The 19,588-nt window shown below is 33.6% G+C and overlaps 1 protein-coding gene across 2 annotated transcripts in view; it reads right to left on the bottom strand.

Annotated features, from left to right (window-relative positions):
• Nucleotides 1-1,022: 1,022 nt before the first annotated feature.
• Nucleotides 1,023-19,588, bottom strand: part of LOC105326077 (ATP-binding cassette sub-family C member 4) — a 28,165-nt gene continuing 9,599 nt past the window's right edge. The window contains exons 8-26 of one of the 2 annotated variants that reach the window (XM_034472449.2): nucleotides 14,923-15,172; nucleotides 13,541-13,657; nucleotides 12,972-13,061; nucleotides 12,584-12,775; nucleotides 10,789-10,970; nucleotides 10,248-10,344; nucleotides 9,631-9,840; nucleotides 8,943-9,118; nucleotides 8,233-8,507; nucleotides 7,428-7,507; nucleotides 7,026-7,176; nucleotides 6,463-6,693; nucleotides 6,006-6,106; nucleotides 5,170-5,361; nucleotides 4,608-4,763; nucleotides 4,018-4,107; nucleotides 3,760-3,932; nucleotides 3,276-3,381; nucleotides 1,023-3,148 (exon numbers count right to left, since the gene is read on the bottom strand). In XM_034472449.2, coding sequence (XP_034328340.2) covers nucleotides 2,567-3,148; nucleotides 3,276-3,381; nucleotides 3,760-3,932; nucleotides 4,018-4,107; nucleotides 4,608-4,763; nucleotides 5,170-5,361; nucleotides 6,006-6,106; nucleotides 6,463-6,693; nucleotides 7,026-7,176; nucleotides 7,428-7,507; nucleotides 8,233-8,507; nucleotides 8,943-9,118; nucleotides 9,631-9,840; nucleotides 10,248-10,344; nucleotides 10,789-10,970; nucleotides 12,584-12,775; nucleotides 12,972-13,061; nucleotides 13,541-13,657; nucleotides 14,923-15,172 — 3,451 coding nt within the window. In that variant the 3' untranslated portion in view covers nucleotides 1,023-2,566. Of the gene's footprint in view, nucleotides 3,149-3,275; nucleotides 3,382-3,759; nucleotides 3,933-4,017; nucleotides 4,108-4,607; nucleotides 4,764-5,169; nucleotides 5,362-6,005; nucleotides 6,107-6,462; nucleotides 6,694-7,025; nucleotides 7,177-7,427; nucleotides 7,508-8,232; nucleotides 8,508-8,942; nucleotides 9,119-9,630; nucleotides 9,841-10,247; nucleotides 10,345-10,788; nucleotides 10,971-12,583; nucleotides 12,776-12,971; nucleotides 13,062-13,540; nucleotides 13,658-14,922; nucleotides 15,173-18,392; nucleotides 18,643-19,588 lie in introns of both variants that reach the window. The other variant, XM_066068324.1, reaches the window with a different exon arrangement.

Raw genomic sequence — 19,588 nt, 5'->3', positions numbered from 1 at the left:
ACCTTGTTGATATATACAGTGTACGACAAGTTTTGAATACACTTGCTCAGTGAATGAAAACAAGACTAACCGTACCTTTTCACCAGTTGAGATCGTAAAATATGACTAATTGTCATTGAATTTAAAATCGACAAATTGCACGAAAAAATCACGACATGAATCAAAAGATCAAAGTTACACAACAAATGTTTTTAAAAATATCACGTTGATAAATTTCAGGCACGTAGCATCGTTTTTGAAAGTGGGGGGGCCAGACTCATCCAAAAAATCTTGACAAGCAAAAAAAAAAAAAAAAAAAAAGGAAAGGAAAGTAATAAGTTTCCCAAAATCTTCAAAATCCTAATCCGGGGGGGGGGGGGGGGCTGGCGAACTATATAACTTCAATTTCACTCCTCATTTCCTTATTTTCATATCAATTTTTTACATACTCCCAAAAAAGTGGGGGGGCCAACTCCATTTTTTATATGTAAATTTTAAAAAAATTCTTGCTGCGAGAAAAAGTGGGGGGGCCAGGCCCCCCCTGGCCCCCCCTGATGCTACGTGCCTGAATTTGTCGTCCTTTGAGGGTCTTAAATTTTTTTCTATGTAACTTTTGGAATAGCAACAAGACAAGGGAATATCTCATGCTTTGACACTCCGAGATCCGCACCACTGGCCATCCTTTGTTTACATCGCACAGCGGTCACCCAACATGCATCTAATAATAGCAGCATGGAATGTCGCGTGGCATGTGTAATCGCCAATGCACCCTAGACTTCACTGATATTGTAAAAGTTTGCCATTTGTTCGGATCTCGATTAAGTAAACCCACAACTCGACGTTCTTTTGCAAAACCTGGGATCTTGATAGAAACTTAAGGATATCATAATCTTGCTATTTTTAGAATTCGAGCGTCGCTCAGCATGATCACTAGGTGGCGCTTATAAAAAGATCATGAGATTTGGTGCATCCCTAATAAGTGCTAGCGCATGCGCTTAGCGCTTAAAAAGTGAACAATCGGGTAAAGTTAAAATATTTATTTGTTTTCTATATATTTTTTTTCAACCAGCTTCTCGATATAAAAGACATATAATTATCAGTAAATCCAAACCACAGACAGAGATATGTTTCAACATGATACAAAAATCTTCATTTCACTGGCCATACACCATAACAAAAATAACAGACAATATAGAAATCTAGTCTTCCATTGTAATTGTGTCAATTAACAGTATTCCAAAGCAACATTTTCAGATAATCTGTGTTTAATAATTTTCTAGCTGTTTTGCTTGATTGGGATACAGTAAGAAGAAAAATCCAGAATGATACTGAATGAATCAACAACAATAATTTGCATGTAAATAATGTTTCTTCACAGATAAGATGTTCATGGAATTGGCTGACATTAGTGGGGGGTGGGGGATATGAGAGGAGATTCATATCTCTTCAGAATTCTTAGAAGATTTTTATCATCCAAAACGAAAAGATATAGAAAACGAAAGGTGCCTACAGGCTTATATACTAGTATATTTTTGTCAATAATGCTTCATAACAATATATTGTGTACATATGTTGGTGTATACCCTTCTTAAGTAAATTCTATCATGATAAGTAGAATTGTTTACATGTAAATATTTTAAGTTCATATATAATACATATGGAAAGGTACAGCTTATGGGGGAATACAAGTATATTCAGGCATCCCCTTCTCCAATGATTAGCATAACACACTTGTCAATCATATACCGGGTATTGAAGTAAATTTAAACTACACACATGCTCCACATGTGTATGAGTATTCAAAACATACATTTTACCGGGTAGGCAAAAGGATGGAAAATGTCGGTAAAATAAGGATGTCTATAAAGTAGGCTGCTAATACCGGATCAAAAAATCCACAAAATTAATTCGTCATGTGTATGGTTTAAATAGATCAACCAGGATGGTCCTTAGCTTTTAAATACATGTACAGCATAAATGATAGCTACTGGCGATTCAAAAGTGGGAGGTAAAAAAAGTCATGAATTCAAAAGCAGAGATTGAGTCCAGAGAGCGGTACAAGTAACAATTTAGAATTCTGATCAGCTTTTGTTTGAAATTAGTTATTTTGTATACTTTAATTTACCAATTAAGTACTGAATGAAACATTATCAAAATAAAAAATCTTTCAATTTCTATTGATTATAAAGAAGTGTACCGGTTACATATAATGACTGTATATAAATACATGTAAGTAATACTATGAACATTTTTGTGTCAGAGCAAAACAAAAAGAAAACAACCAGAAAATAAACATTCTTAAGGCATTCCCCTTTTTTAAAACTACTGTACAACTAAAAATCTGTATGCACATTTCTTACATTAAAGTTTACAATATGCAAACATTACATGTACTTTGATTCTTGTAACTATACAAAGATACATCAACATAAAAACACCTTTTCTTTGGTATCTAAATGTAAAACGTAAATGTTCTATCTAATAAATGTTAAAGCACTTCTAGGGAACCTGCCTCTGATTTTGTGTACCATTACGAAACATTTTTCTGTACTACGCAAAAAACTCTCTCAATTCAACCAATAATGCTTTAATCCCTATCATCTTCAGAAATCAAAAGTTCCGTTGTCTCGGAGGTCTCATTGGAATCTTCATTTGGTGCTCCAGGCGTAGAATCCTTCTCATGGTGGATAGGGCTTGAGGATTCAATGGGCAGGTCCTCCTTTTTGACTAGGGGCATGGAATCTTTGTCAGGAGAAAGAGAAAGACTAGCGACATTATCGGGTTCTTGACGATTATTGGAAGTCAGGAGAGAACTTGTCTCTGTTTCATCAATGTTTTCATCATCATCATCATTATCATCATTCACAACCCCATTAGGTAAAGAGACACCTCCATCTTGATTCTTTATCACATGATTAGCCCTATCAGAGTTCACACCATTGTCACCCTGGGACAAGTAGATGTCGTCTGCTGTGACACTTTCACTCTCTGTAAAGAGAGCAGGGCGATTTTCTGGCGGAATATTGCTGTAGGTGGACTTTGCGATGTCGAGGAGTTTCTGGGACTCTCCTTTACCAGTTTGTTGCACCATCTTGTAGAAATATCCCTCTGTGTCTTGTAGCAGAACATGCGGGTGGTTAAATTCCACCACATTTCCTTCATTCAGAACCTAAAAACAAAAACACGGAATCAACAATAAATCCAACAACATGTTTCTTTGTCACCATTAATGTTCTTGCAAAAAATGCATTGTTTACTCAGTGTTGATAAATAATGAAGAATGTCCTTCTACCTACCATGACTTTATCAGAGTCCATGATGGTGTTCAAACGATGTGCAATAGTTAAGACTGTACACTGTTTGAACTTTTCACGAATAGTCTTCTGGATAAGACTGTCAGTCCTGAAAGAATACAAAAACACAGTAGTATACATTAATCTGTTTGCTTCATGGATATTTTATCATTCATAAACTAAACTTAAACATTCAATTAAACTCTTACAGTAGTACTTGCCAGGGAAGGCAAAATATCGACCAAACAACTGTATGTCCGATGCTTTTTGCGGGTCACAGAATTTGCAAAAATGTGAAGCAATTTTTGAATTTGCATCAGTCATTTTCAGTAAATTAAAAAGTTTCTTATCAAAAATAATACAGGATATAATTTCTGTGCATTCAATATTTTGCGATATATAAGAGATTGTGGAAAAAAGCAAAAATTAGATCATCGCAAAAAATACCAGATGTAAGGTATATTGTATATGACCAAAAATCCCATACCTTGGATCGACATTAGCTGTTGCTTCATCGATCATCAGTATGTGATTTTGTCTAAGAATGGCTCTTGCCAGACAGATCAGTTGACGCTGACCCACGCTGAAGTTGGATCCACCCTCGGACACTTCAGAGTCCAGCTGCCCAGGAAGATCATCCACAGCAGACTTCAACTGAACCTGGTATCAAAAAGATATTGTATATGTAACAGTTTTAAGGAAAGATACAGGAGTAATAGAGATCTATAAAATCATTATCATGTACCTCTTCTAGGGCTTTCCACAGCTGTTCATCGGAAGATTCTCCAAAAGGATCCAAATTTTTACGCAGGGGACCAGTAAATAAAACGGGGTCCTATGGTTGAAAGAAAAAACAACAAAATATAATCAGAATTTGTTTTCAGTTATTGATAAAATATTTTAAAATGTAAAAAGATTGCAGAATGCAGATTCCTGATTAATATAAGTCATAAATGATTTTTCTACCAACTTGTGTCATATTCAAATCTTTGTTGATGCAATTTGACAAGATTTCCGAAAAAATTTCAATATATAATATATAAATCATATCATACATGCTATCACAAACATTATGCACAGAATACATAATTTCAAAAAATATTATAATCTTTTACTTTTTGGCTATAACTCTGAAAATATTAAAAACCCACCAAGTTACTTTCAAAGGTTGCTTCAGAATTTACTAACAATATGTATTAAATCTTAGAAAATCTTCTTCTCTACTCCCATATACATATATTTGTTAAAAACTTAATGCATGATTATGATGTCCATGAGGCCCTCTACCTGTACCAAAATTGTGAAATTCATGGCCCCTGTGTCAGTTTTATATACCTGTGGTATAATGGAGATCTTGTTCCTCAGTTCATGGAGGCCAATTTTCTGTGTATCCACATCGTCTATTATTATGGAGCCGTCAATTTCAGCCATTCTAAACATCAAGCTGATCAGGGAGCTTTTGCCAGCCCCTGTACGTCCCACCAGTCCAACCTACAACATTTCAGTGAATAAAGAGCACACATCCCCCCTAGCCTCAATGCAAGAGTTTCTAATCTTTATTTACTATTCTTTATTGTATCATGTAGACAACAGAATAAAATTTGCATTACTGGTATCAGTTACATATAGATACAGGTTTATGAAAGAAATTTTCATTGGAAATACTCAGACTATCTGAATCAATAGCTATTCTTTTTGTATCATAGTTTTGACATATTAGTATATTATCCTTAAGCATTATTGTTGTAGGAACATCTGTGCAACAGGACCTTCATTTTTATAGCACTAGCTGCAATATTGCCCTCTTCAAATTTTTTCCCCCCTTTTTTTTTGTCTCCAAAAATTTTTTATTATCAAATATTAATGACATATAGTTTAAGGTGGAGCAATATCTAACCTTTTCTCTGCCATTGATGACAAAGTTCAATCCATGGAACACCCACGGTAAGTTAGGTCCATATCTGAGGCGGGCGTTCTTGGCCACAATTTTCCCGTTCTGCGGCCAAGAGGGTGGTGGGGGTGTGTCCGACTCCAGGTTCTCCTCCGTGTCCAGTTTAGAGTACTCCAAGACTCTCTCCACAGAAATCATCTACATGTATATATAGAGAAGAAAATAAAATAGATTCAAGTGTTGGTATACATCACTTCATTGTCTGAATACCTATAGTGTTTACAGTTGTAAACCAAATACAGTCTGTACTAACTGTAGACCAACCTTTATTCAAAACGACTTTAGACTAACTTTTATTCATGATGACTGCAAACCAACTTTTATTTACGATGACTTACATGTATGTTCACAAGGCTCTTGCTAATCTAACGAATATTTTTTTGAATGCAAATAAAAGTTGGTTTACAGTATTAAATTCATCTTCGCTAGCCAAGAGGTCACAATAGATCAGGAGAGGAACAGATTGTAAGCCCTTGGTCAGCAAAGATCCTACTAATTATTCTCATATTAATTTTATAGTTTTATACTTTAAAAATATCTATGTTTTATATTATTAAGGAATTTATTAGAATTATTACAGTTAACTTTATTATGATGTTTCAATGAACTTAAGTAGATATATCATCAGCTTAAAAATGTAGAGCATGTCTGATGAATATCATCATAAAAATATTCATGTCTTCTGATTAAGCATGTCTTGTATAAAAAGCCATTCCACACCTGTATCTGACTCAGTTAAAAGTCTATATATCTGTAAGCCAATCATTGACTAGATTTCTGACCTGACTTTCGACCTCTGCACTCTGCCTGACCCCCCACTGGAACAGCCCCATCAGCATAATGGCATAGGTCATCAACAGACCCACCAGTCCCGCATTCAGGTCTACAATCACAAAGCATCCGACGTCATATAAGAATGAGCAAAACGGTACAACAACATTCAAAATTTAAGCAACAGACATTATTAATCAATAATCATAGCAAAATATTGAATATAATAGAGATGATAAAACAGAATATACAAATGATAGAACTGATAATGAACAACATTAAGAAAATCATCTAAATCAAAATGGAAAATTTAAGTTAAAAGCCTTTTGGGGACATTTACATGTATATATATATACTATGAAATACCATCAACATGCACATTTTTATCTCATTATTCATTTGAAGTTATGTACCTGTGAACAAGTACCGAACAGTCAAATCATGGATAGCTCCAAGTTCTAAACAAACCTTTGGCAAGAAAGACACAGGCAAAAGACACGACGGTGATAAAAATGGCACACATCCAGTCGAGCCGGACAGCCAGCCAGCGACTGGAGGACAAGAAGAGGAACCAGGACTCGGTGTGGAGGTTCTGGTGGTTGTCAAACTCCTCACAGAACTTCTCTTGGACACGCAGCGCTCGGATTGTGTGCAGACCTTGGAGAGAGGCACTTAGGTGGGAAAACACAGGACTTCTGGCTAAATATAGGGAAAAAATATCATTGATGAAAGTACAGGACTTCTGGATGTAAGAGTGAAAGTAAGGGAAACAAGAGTTGTCTGATAAACACTTATGCCCCCCTACCTTGAAGATCTTTGTGAAGAAAATGAACAGAAATTGCAAATAAGAATTTTTGGAATTCCAAGGGGCAAAACTCTGTCAAAAGTTGCTCGATTGTACCCAAAATCAAATACCAATAAGAAGCAATATGCCCTCTCTTCTTTGATTATTACTGTCCCTTCATTACACACAGAACTGGATCATTACATCTAGAACTCTATAAAAAGACACACTCTCTAGCATGACTTACTGGTTCCCTCCAGTCTCTTGATATGTCTGGAGGTAATGATGTGATATCTTCGAGTGATGTACAGCAAGATCAGAATTGGAATCAATAAAACAAAAACATACGGAATGATGACTACCACCACAATGACGATGCCGAGAATTGTCAGAACACACTACAACAAAATCAAAGTCATGAGAGTACTGAAAGCAAATGTATCAGTATCATAATTGCTTCTGATTTTTAATTTATCTTTATTTCTTAATGAACATCAACACAAATCTTTTTACAGAATAACATTTGCTATGATAAATTGATTTTTATTTGACACTGAATTTTGAATCCTGGTATATATTTGAGTAATTACATGTACCAGTAAGCTGCTACCTTAAGAGCATAAATTACTACCAATGCATGAGGTCCTACCTGTATGTAATCAAAGAATGTGATTGGCAGGTTATCATCCATGTGTCCTGTGTCTTTGGAAAAGCGGTTTAATACTCTTCCTGAAAATATCAATACACAATCAAGAATTATGTAAATAATACATCATCAATTTAGACTTGTAACTTTTTAAAGGGACTTGGACATGATTTGACTTTAAATTTTCAAATTTTATTTTTCCATTTTCAATGCTTATACTGATATATATATAGAAGTTTATAATGCTATGTCAAAATTTGAAAGTAAAATATCAAGTTATAAGCAAGTTACAGAGTTCATAATTCTTTGTTTTGTAAACAAAGCTCGAATATTGTCATTTTTACATATGTGTTGTATTGGTGTAAGTTTCAATCAAATGTATCTTTCTTTTTTTTAATAACAGTATTTCTCTACATTACATTTTTTGTAAACAACTATAAGACTCAAGCTTTGTTTACATAACAACCAATTCTTACCTCTGTATCTCGCTCGTAACTTGACTTTAACATTCAATATTTTGGTCAATCATTTAAAATGCACCAGTAAACCATTTTATACATAAAAAATAAAAATAAAATTTTTGATTTGATCTCAAATCGTGTCCAAGTCCCTTTAAGAGATGATGATGATGATGATGAATGAGAGAGAGAGAGAGAAAGAGAGAGAGAGAAGAGAAGAGAGAAAAAGAGGAGAGAGAGAAAAAAAGGAAAGAGAAAGAGGGAGGGAGGAAGGGAGAGAATGAGGGTTGGGGAGTGAAGAATGTCTATATTAAAACTAAGCTGGATGGAAACCTAAGTTGAAGTCTTACCAACTGGATTAATGTCAAAGAATCTGATCGGGACTCGGAGAAGCCTCCTAAACATCTTGTTGTGTAAATGTTTGGCTGCATCAACTGCCACCTTGAAATACATCAAGGCTCTGAGAAGGCCAAAGATGAACACAGATGCAATGATCCCTGAAAAGACGTACACATTGAAGTCTGTCTGGCTGTCAGGAATAGTGATGTTTGTATTGTTCATTCCTTGAGATCTAAGGAGAGCATCTTGATCAATCATATCTCCTCTTCTTTCCTCATTATTGGCCCTGTATAATTAATCAAGATAACATGGTAAAGTTTTCAGGAAATCATGGTGAACTTAAATAAAACATCAATAAAGTTTTATTTCAAGAAATTACATCAGGACAAGCTGAAAATTGAAAACACTGCTTATTTTTATACCATGATGAATAATATACATTCAATTATATATATATATATTTCATGATTCATATAATGAACTATCTTTTATCTCTTCAAGATTTTTTGTGATCTTTTCAATAATGTTAAAACTAAAACATGCAAAAATTTATTTGATATTATAATGTACTATAACAATCTTTTAAAAAGACTAGAAAATTAATTACACATATTAAAAAGTTTACATATTTCTAAATTTGCAACATGTTATAAAATCAAGAGTTAAATGAAAATTTAGCTTTCAAAGAAAAAAAAAGATTTGCAATAAATCAAATCTTTACCATCTTGCTAGCCACCAATCACTGATAATGTAAGCAGCCTGGGCAATCACGTTAAGGAGAAACAGTACAGGAAACTTGATGGGACCAGATCCCGCCTGGAAGTACTTGAAGTATACCCACAATCCCACTTGTCCATCCTTCCTTTCTTCCTCTTCTGGTAGCTTCACAGGGTCAGGCTATGGGAGGAAAGAACATTAATGAAAATAACAACTGAGGCTACAAAAAAAGAAACCACACTAAAAGTAATACATATGTATACTGTAAATTCCTTATATTACGCGAGTACTTAATTCCGCGATCCCGCTGGTTTGTATAAAATAACGAGAACATAAAATCGCGAACGTTGAACTTTTTTCCTTATTTTTTATAGTTTTAAACTCACAGAAAATAATGGCGAGATTTTAAAATCAGCGAAGGATGCTTCTCACGATTTTACGCGGATATTAATTCCTCGCGTTTAATTAGGAATTTACAGTAACACAATTGATCTTAAAAGCCTTCATGCAATGAATTTCTAATTTCATAGAATGATACAGCATCAAATTTGTAAACAAATATATGGTACACTAATACCGGTAAACCCAGATATTTTTTTGTTCAAAGAAACAATCATGAAGAGATTCAAAGAAAGATTACTGTATTGTTCACCAAAACTAGATTCACTGAAAATAGAACTTTCAGATCTTACCTCAAATTCTGTGCCTATTGAGGTTAGGGAGAAAGTGGACCCGATGTTCTGTAGACTGGAGTGTGCATGCTCCACACTGGTTGCTCTCTCGTACACTACAGCAGGAGGGTTTTTTTTCTCTTCTTCTTCTTCATTGGTTTGCAGTAAGGAGGAAAAGTCAATTCCTGAGGTTGACATCTCATCAAAGGTTCCTTTACCCAGACACTTTCCCTGTGCAGACACATTTATATACAGGTAATTTAATTTTAATCCATCTTGTTTTTGTGCAAGACATGAAACTTAATGATTTGAATTAATTTTTAATTACATGTATATATACTTTTGAATTAACACAATTATTTGCTAAAAACATTAACTATATGCACTGTCTATTTATTCATTAATTGTGTCCTTTCCTCAAATACATGTCAGTTTATGAATCTAATATCAATCTCATTCCTCAATAAAGAATGCAACAAATCTTTTTCATCAACTTTTTTCAAACTCTTTCCCAACCAGAACATAAAATGATTTCAACCCCTTTACATGTAACTTATCTTACTTGCCAGTCTGATAGTAGTGTTGGGCAAATCACTAAACATTAGCTATTTTTCAGACTGTAAATAACTATACATTACCTCTTTCAAAATGATAATTTCATCTGCCTCTTTCAGAAAGTGGAGCTGATGTGTTACCAGAATGACAGGCTTGTTTTTCAGTATGCCTTTAATAACCCTGTAAAATAATATACAGTCACATTCAGTTAATGAAATTCAACTTTCTTTACTTCAACTTTATTTACAATATAAACATCACAATGATAAAATCTAGCTGTTTTATTGAAAGCATTTCCATAACATATTCTATTACAGTCACACAGGCAATATTATTGCTTTAACTAGAGCTGTTGAAGAATAACTATTTCCCAAGCTATTTGAGAACAAAGATCACATTGATGATTATGATGATATAACCATGACATCTGTCAATGTCATGTCAAGTCCATCACTTGATCATGAGCAACTTTTGTTCCTAATTTTCACAAAACATAAAAATTTAATGCAAAGAACTGAAGATGGTTATGATGACCTTAATGTACCCACAAACTCTGTTATTAGGGGGAATTTATATCAGAAACAGTTGACAATTCATAATTTCCTTTTCTCCAAAGATCCTTACTTTTGAAACAGGTGCCTGCTGACTACGGCATCGACTGCACTGAGTGGATCATCCAACAGATAAACATCAGCCTCCATGTACAGGGCCCGGGCTAGACTGACCCTTGCCCTTTGACCTCCACTCAGGCTGACCCCTCTGTCTCCTATCATAGTGCTGTCTCCATTCGGCATCACTTCAATGTCCTAAATACAGAACATTTTTTTCCCTTTGTTATACATGTAGGTAATACATAAACACACAAGAACTGAGTCATTACTTGGCAAAGGTAAAGAAGAAAAAAGAAAAATTGAAGGCCTGCTTGGAAGATTTTTCTTTCGTGCAATACAAATCACTTTATCATTTCCAGCTGCAAGCAGAATTAAAACATTACAACCAATTTTTTTTATGGAGTTAATGGAAATGGTAAAGCAGTTGTTCAAAAAAGTTAATAATTTACATATAGTCAAACTTTGTTATCTCGAACTAGGTGGGACTGTTTAAAAACTTCATGATATCGAGGGTAAAATCATTAAAAAAATAAGTGGTTGGGACAATACAAATCACTTCTACATATCCATTGTATTCGAGATATCAAAGTTCAACTGTAATAACTAAGTGCCACAACCTTTGACCTAGTGGATTTACTTTATATGTAAGCTTCAGGTGTGAAGATTTACAATTCTTACATCTATATTGTACTACATATATACTATAATGTAGGTACAACATTTGCTCTGATAGGCAGTTTTTTATGAGAAAATAAAATTCAGTGGTATTTCATGAAAATTCTAGATTACATAGATTATTTAAAAAGATATTACAAATTAGTAATTATGAGGAAAAAATAACTTGTGTAAATATCTATTGATATAAATTACTTTGTATTTGATATAAACAAAATATTTGAGGGAATATTTATGGGGAAAATGTACATGTACAAATGGCGGTATCAGTGATACAAATAGAGGCGGAGAAAAGTAATGGAAATGTACGATGCCCAAAAGACATAAAGGTACCGTAAAAACATTTGCTTTGTACTGTGCAAAGATGGAATACAAGGTATTGTAAAGGTATATAATGAAATACCTTTAGGTATATAGGTGACGGTACTTACATACAATTTCAATCTTGAAATTGACAGGAATACATGAATTACTGTGAAATTGAAATGGGTATTGGATAATGACCAACATGTATGTGAAATCAGCGAAGGGCAAACAGAATGCTAAATACTGTGGAATCATTTAATTTCGTGGGAGCCAATTTTTGTGGATTTGAGGTTTATAGCTTCTTTGTGGGTATGTAATTTTGTGGATGCAAGGGTTTTCAGTTTCAGTATGAAAACTGAATCTTCTTAAAATTAGTTTTTGTTGAGGATGTACAATCGTAAGTGAGGGCTACCCACCAATACATGTACCACAAAAATTGAGCCACCATGAATTCTAATGATTCCACAGTATAATAAGCTTCAAACAGAAATTGTTGTATAAATACGAAGATTAATGTTTTCAAAATGCTTTAAAGGACAAAAACAGCATTCTCCAAAATGAAAATGTAAAAGGAATAAAAAGCCATCAGAGCATCAAAAATTTGAAGAGCCATATATAAGCTCATGCAAACTGAAGCTGTAATATGAAATACATGTACCAAAATTCATGTTCTTTTGTATATAGGAGTAAAAAAAGCTATTCTGACTTATTTCTTTGATATGTAGCATCAAAGTTCCATTTCTTACTTAAATATTTTCCATAAAGTATATCGAGGAATGCTTTTCTGATTTAATATACATGTACAATACCAGTATATGATGATATACCTTGTCTAATGCACAAGCCTTAATGATCTTGCTGTAATGAGCATTATCAAACTTGTTTCCGAAAACAATATTTTGTCGGAGGCTGGCAGAAAACACCCAGGGCTGCTGGGAAGTGTATGAGATCTTTCCTCGCACTTTCACACTACCTTCCGTCTGTGGTAACTCATGCAGAATACTCATCAGCAAGGAAGACTGAAGAAATTTTAAAAAAATATCCTTATCAGCTTGATCTTCATGAGTATATGCAATTACAAATATAAATATTTTATTAAGTGTATCATAATTTGCATGGAAATGAAAAATTTAGACATGGATTGAGGTCCAATTATACAATTTATAAAAGAGAGAAATTTACTCTTTGTTTTCTGAATAAATTTTTTAGGCATACTTTTCCTGCTCCAACAGGTCCAATAACTGCTAATAGTTTCCCTGGTTTCACACTCACAGATATATCACTCAGAGTTGGCTGTTCCGATTCCTAAAAGATTAACAACTAATCAATTGTCAACAATCATAATACTTTTAAATTTCCCTCAGCCAGGCAAAAATATGATAATAAAGAGTTGATTCAATGCTAGTCCTCAACTACACATAAGACTTAATTGCTAGACTAGGTTTGACAAGTCTTAATGTAACAATGCTCTCTATAATATTAGTGAGAGATCGACAAATTTTATAAACTTTAAGGTATCAGATGTACAATTGACCAAAAAATGATGCCTTGTAAGGTACATGTATATACATGTACATGTATTCTATATACTCATTTGATAGGTAATGGTATGTAGTTTCTAAAAATATTTTTTTTCCCTGCCAAATCACTATGGGGAAGTAACTGATAATAATAAAGTTGTGAAAAAATTATTCACTTTAATATCAATATCTTTTTTATTTTTGATAAATATTTTTTTCAATAATAAAGGGTCTGAGACTACCATCAAATGATTATCCACTTACTGCGTCCCACTTGGCGGAGAGGTGGTCTACTTCTATGAAACAGTTTTGTAGCTTGGGACGTAACCCTGATGCATCCTCTATAGATCCTTGGTCCAGTTCCTCCAGCATAAGGAAATTCTATGATACAGTTGGAGATTTTTAAGCAATACCGTGAAACAAGGTAACTGTAGATTCATTAGGATTCGTGGTGGCTCAATTTTTGTGGTATTCATGGGTAGCCCTCCCCCAAGAAATTTACATCCTCGATGAAACAAATTTTGAAAGAGTTAGTTATCTTACCAAAACTGAAAATCGACACATCAACGAAATGACATCCTCACAAATAAGCAAAAACCCCCAAAACCACAAAAATTGCCCCCCCCCCAGTGAACTTAAATGATTCCACAGTATTTACACTCAGTCTGGTAGTTAAATATGCGTCTTCTATAGTCAAACAATTCCATGGGTATTAAATATGCTAATGCATGATTTACCAGACTAAACTTTTACTAAACCATACACATGATGGTATTTTATGCAGTTTTAAGCTTACTCTATAAATTTTCCCTACACGTAAATAACAACTTTAACAGTAATAAAAAAAAAATACAACATTATACAGCAAGAATTTTTTATTGTGCAAAGGTGGCTGAAATTAATCTGATTGTTCAGGGGGAGTTAAAAATGTGAAACTTTACTGACAGATCTCTTTGTACAATGAGTCATTAGAAAAGCTCATTTGAGCCGATAGCTCAAGCAAGCTTTTAAATTATGACACAACCTCAGATCAACCTAAAATAAACGGTGAAGTAAATTCTTTTACTGCGTCCCTTTGATATAATTTGTTTTACAATTTTCAGGCTATAAACTTAAACGTTATACAACTCATCCATTTCCTAATTTTTCTTAAGCACTCCAGCAATTAATCAAAGTATTGAAAGTACTGCATGGCATGCTATATCAAACATACAACAAATTTTTAAACATTGCATGCAGATATGGAATGAAAACAAAAACAGGAATCGTTATTATTTTGAATTATACGAGAACAAATTGCTACAAAGTGGGCAATAAAAATGAATATAAATTGAGTTTATGGATCAACAGCTAGCTGAACGACTAGCTTTACATCCACAATATTTTTACTACATAATTCAACTCATTTCATCCAACAGTAGGACCAGTAACAAATTTTTATTCTAAAGATTGAGACAAGATAAAGGATACATTTTCGCTTTAAAAACCAGCTTAACTCTATAAAATGCAATTATCATTCAATAGTTCCTCTAACATCTTGTTCAAAACTAAGATCTTTTGAAGGAAAAAAAATCATCAAAATTTCTTCATGACATTTAACCATCAATAATCTGAACCACTTTTAATTCAAAGCAGCCGACTCTTACCTTTATTCTCCTCAACGAGATCATAGACTCACTAGCTCTCGAGATGGCGAGAAAGAAACAGCCAAGAAACGAATGTGTCAAGTTAAACAACAGAGCAAGACAGACGTAAAGTCGTTCTGGGCGGATAACGACTCCCAAGAGTGCTGGAGGAACAACCACAGCCAAGTAAATGAGACGAGGACCCACTGTCCAAACTGAGGCCTGAACTCCCGAGATGAACTTTGATGCCTGAACATACCTCAGTTCACACCTACAAACCAGCAACATGAAGGCACAGAGTCATCCGAGCAGTGCACATGTCTTAACTTGTTTACTCAAGTTTCACATAAAAAGCATCCAAATCCATTCCTAGCTTAGCTTATTTTACTACAGAAAAGAAGATCTGCAATTATCTTTAGCTGGCCTTTTTTACTGTAAACCAACTTATATTTGCAGCATTTGGGATGACTTTATTTCACGATATACTTGAGATGAACTGGTTCATAGCGACTAATTCTCCCAAAATAATTTGTAATGGTCTGAGGTAATTTTTTTGAAAAGAGAAAAGCTTTGAAAAAAAATACTTTGAAGAATAGAAATGTTTCAGTGCCTACCTAAGGAGTCATTTTCTAAGAGTTGCTCAATTTATAAGAATCCTTCAAATCTTATATAGTTTAATTCTGCTTGTAATGCCTCATTTGATTGACTAAACAAATATATTATATCGTATAACATAAATTGCCTACATCACAATCGACGCATATGTGCAATATTTATGACTGTTCAACTAATGTCATTTTGTTAAATAATGGAACATATATTTTTTCAAGTTATAGAAATTTCAATTATTTGAAATAAATTATTTTCTACTTATTTCAGACGAGTATAACATAAGTTGGAGCAGTTTACACTTTTTCAAAACTGCTTTGTGGTTTATAAAGGGTAAACTATCAAATTCTGTTATATACATGTAGTATTAATAGTATTATATCATAGGTAGAAATTTAAATGATTTCTTTATTAAATAGACAACGATATCTGATTTGATCAAATATGAGCTAGGAGATTAAAGTAAGAGAGATATCTATGATTCCTTGAATTTAAAACTTAAACTTATATGTTTTACCCCAAATATCAATGTAAAACATAGCATTTTTAAAACATCATCATACAAATTTAGCTATCACTGACTCCCTTCTGAAAAAAAGTAGTGATATTGGAACCTAGCTGATAATAATCTATTCTTTGCATGCTAATTAAACCTGATTATAAAATTTGGAGGAAATTCTGAAATATATGGGTGATATAAAGAAGTGGGTGGGTTTCAAGTATGTTATGTAGTTTTTGTTCAGTTTGAACACAGAGGGTTTCATGAAATCTGGGCAGCAACTAGCAAATAGTCCTGCTTACCACTGCACCCGAAATTCAATCATCTGACATTTTAAATTACTAAACTGTGTATAATGTTACAGCAAATGAAAAAAACACCTGAGACCAATAAAACAGTGATACATGACTCCATATAGAGACCTTTGAATTACTGAAGGGATTATACACTGTAATTAATATAATTCTGATATATTAAGGGCCAAAGCGATAGTTCCTGTGGAGGTACATGTACAAGGGGGGGGGGGGGGGGGGGTGGTACTGGGATGGGGATAAAATACAAAGTACTGATGTTACTAAATGTACGGTATTTTTAATAAGAAAAAGATATGCTAAATATCTATAATATGCACTATTGTTTTCAAATCTAGACATATACTGACGTTGTTGTCATAAAATTCATATTTCAAGAGGAATCAAAAATTTCCCATGCAAGTTCTGAATATTTCATCATGCTTAAAGATTCAATTATGGACTGAATGATAGTCAAGTGGTCATAATACTGGAAATTTTTTTTTTATAATATGGGCTACTGGCAGAAGTTTGTATACCACACCATTCACATGTAGATGTGGCTTGTAGCATGCAAGAAATAAATATGGAAAAAAAACAAACAGGTTCATGTAAATAAAATTAAAAACAATACCACGCTGAAGAAATATTTTTTCGGCCACAGCAAGTTTTTTTTTAGATTAAGGAAATACTAGAACCAAAAATATCTAACAGATTCATTCCATGCACATGCAGTTTTGAGTTAAATCCTATAGATGCACACAGACCAGGGATAGATAGAAAGATTTAATACTCAACATTCTAAACACAAAACAGCCAGGAAGCATCTGCTTTAAATAGAATAACCATTATCAACTGTGTTCATAACTTGACATTATTTGCAGAGACTTCTGTAAATATCTCTCATATCTCTCTCTCTCTCATTCTCTCTCAAGAACCATTGATTATTAAAGTACTTTATATCATCAAATTTGGCATGCCTCTTCTGTATAGCAATACTTCAAACCCAATTCATTTCCAAAGTTATCTGATAATTTTGTTCTGAGGACCCCAAGGGTTGCATATGGCAATGATAACTCCAATCCTGTGGGCCAATTAACAATACAGCAAAATAAACAAATGGGTTGATGAAATATATTGATTGTTATTCATTCACAAATAAAACATAGATTTTCTATTTCTCTCTGCAAAATCAATTATAAAGGGCAAATCAAAATTTAAATTGTCGATATCATTATGGAAGTTTTCTTAATATCATTAGCCTAAGGCAAAAAAAAAAAACACTTACAAAAGTTCAATGAAGAATTACACCAAGAGTAGATTAATATGGGAGTACAGTAAAACACGGTTATAGCGAACACACTTATAATGAATTGACATTTACAGCGAAGTGATTTCATTCCCTCTGACTTTATTACATGTTGTAAGCTTGACGAATTTCACTTAAAACAAAGCTTAACTGTACCCAGCACATTTCTATAAGCATGCTTTACTGTATTTACAGTGAGGCCTTAAAAAAAAAAGTTGTGTGTTTAGGGTAATCCAACCTAACCTAAAAAATGCCCCGATCCTACCATTTTTAGATGTCTGTTTTTATCCGATTGTGAATTTTATATTATTTCTATTAAAAAATCTGTTTTTAAATATGACACAAACAAACATTCTTAGGAATCATGAAGAAAAAAATATGATAAAATTTAAAAAAAATCCCTACCTACCTAACCTACTTTTTTCAACAGTGTTACCCTAAACACACAATTTTTTTTTATAGGCCTGATCAATGTTCGGTCAATTTAGCCAGGAACCATTAGTCAAAAAGGTATGAGATATTCAGGGCCTTCACTGGACTGACTTTTCACTTTATTGACAAACATCAATTGAAATTTCACTTGATTGACACTTCATTGATCTGAGGTTGGTCATTTAATTTACCATTTACACAACAACCAGATTTTTTTGATAGCCATGAAATTAAACCCATTGTATATTATAAAGAGGACATTAGAAAAAGAATTTATACTGACTGAGAGTCTTAAGTAAAGAGGTGTGTCCCTTATCTGGGACATCCTACAATCAAATGTGCATGAACTAACCTCTAGTCTTTTAATGGTAACCCTGGTCTCAGAGATAAATTGGATGGCAAACGGAATAAATAGGGTAGTTGACAAGCGCACGGCCTGGTAAAGCGAGATGGTCACGAAAACCTTCTCGGCTGTCAAGGTCCCTCCCGTGTATACAAAGACAACAAAGGTCAGGAATATAACAAACTTTGTGGAGACCAAGAAGGGCCCCAGGATTAGGGCTCGTATGTAATTGCTCATTCTTATTCGCCCAGACTCACTCCTGGAAGACAAAGAAGCAGAGAAAATTTGGTCTTAATTCCAGAGCCAAAAAAATTTAAGATTGAAAGATTCAGTGCAAGTTTAGGGGGTAATATAGAAATAACTGAGGAGTTATTGTATAAAATGATATGCATTGCTTTGAGTATGTGGCTTTCTTTTATACAAGATTTCGTGCAAGTTCGGTTATATAGAAATAACAGATGTTTCATGTTATTATATTGAATAAATAAAGAAAAATGTCTTTCAGTTTATGGCTTTCTATTTTTCACGGGCGCAGTTTAAGTCAAAATAAAGAAACAACTCTTATGTTGGATTCAGGGATATGAATGGCAGCTGAAGAAGATAAAATGAGGAAATATCACTCAATCGTGGGTCTGCAAATTGATCTCTAAGTGAACACTTTGATTTACAAATCTGCTGAAATCAGGGATTCGCTGAGAAATCACATCCATGGTTGGGTCAAAGTATAATATTTGATTTTGATATGTGGCTTTCTTTCATTCATGTCGCCTTATGTTTCCTTCATATGTACCAGACACTCAATAATTAGATGATGGCTTTGCAAACACTAGATGTGCTATGTACCCATTAACGTTTCACTGACATTTCACTATGGGGCAATAAAAGTGGTCAGCCATTTTAATCAATGGATCAGTAAATGCACGACCAATTTAATCTAATGAAAAACAAAACCTAAAGTTTACTGTGGTTTTTATGCATATAATGTATATGTACATGTATATGCCAGGAGAATAATAAAATTGGGAAAAAAATCATTCAAGTGAACAGTTGGAACAATTTAATGTCAAAATCACTTAAATATGTGTAAGTACCGGTAAGTAAATTATTTATTATAGTGACATGTGCATATTATGTACAATTGTACCGTATGATACAAATTTTATAACAACTACTTGTACATGAATATTGGGCACCCGGCCCATTGG

This window comes from Magallana gigas, chromosome 8 (genome assembly GCF_963853765.1).
Source record: "Magallana gigas chromosome 8, xbMagGiga1.1, whole genome shotgun sequence".
Classification (NCBI taxonomy): domain Eukaryota; kingdom Metazoa; phylum Mollusca; class Bivalvia; order Ostreida; family Ostreidae; genus Magallana; species Magallana gigas.
This window is presented reverse-complemented; position numbering and strand designations above follow the sequence as displayed.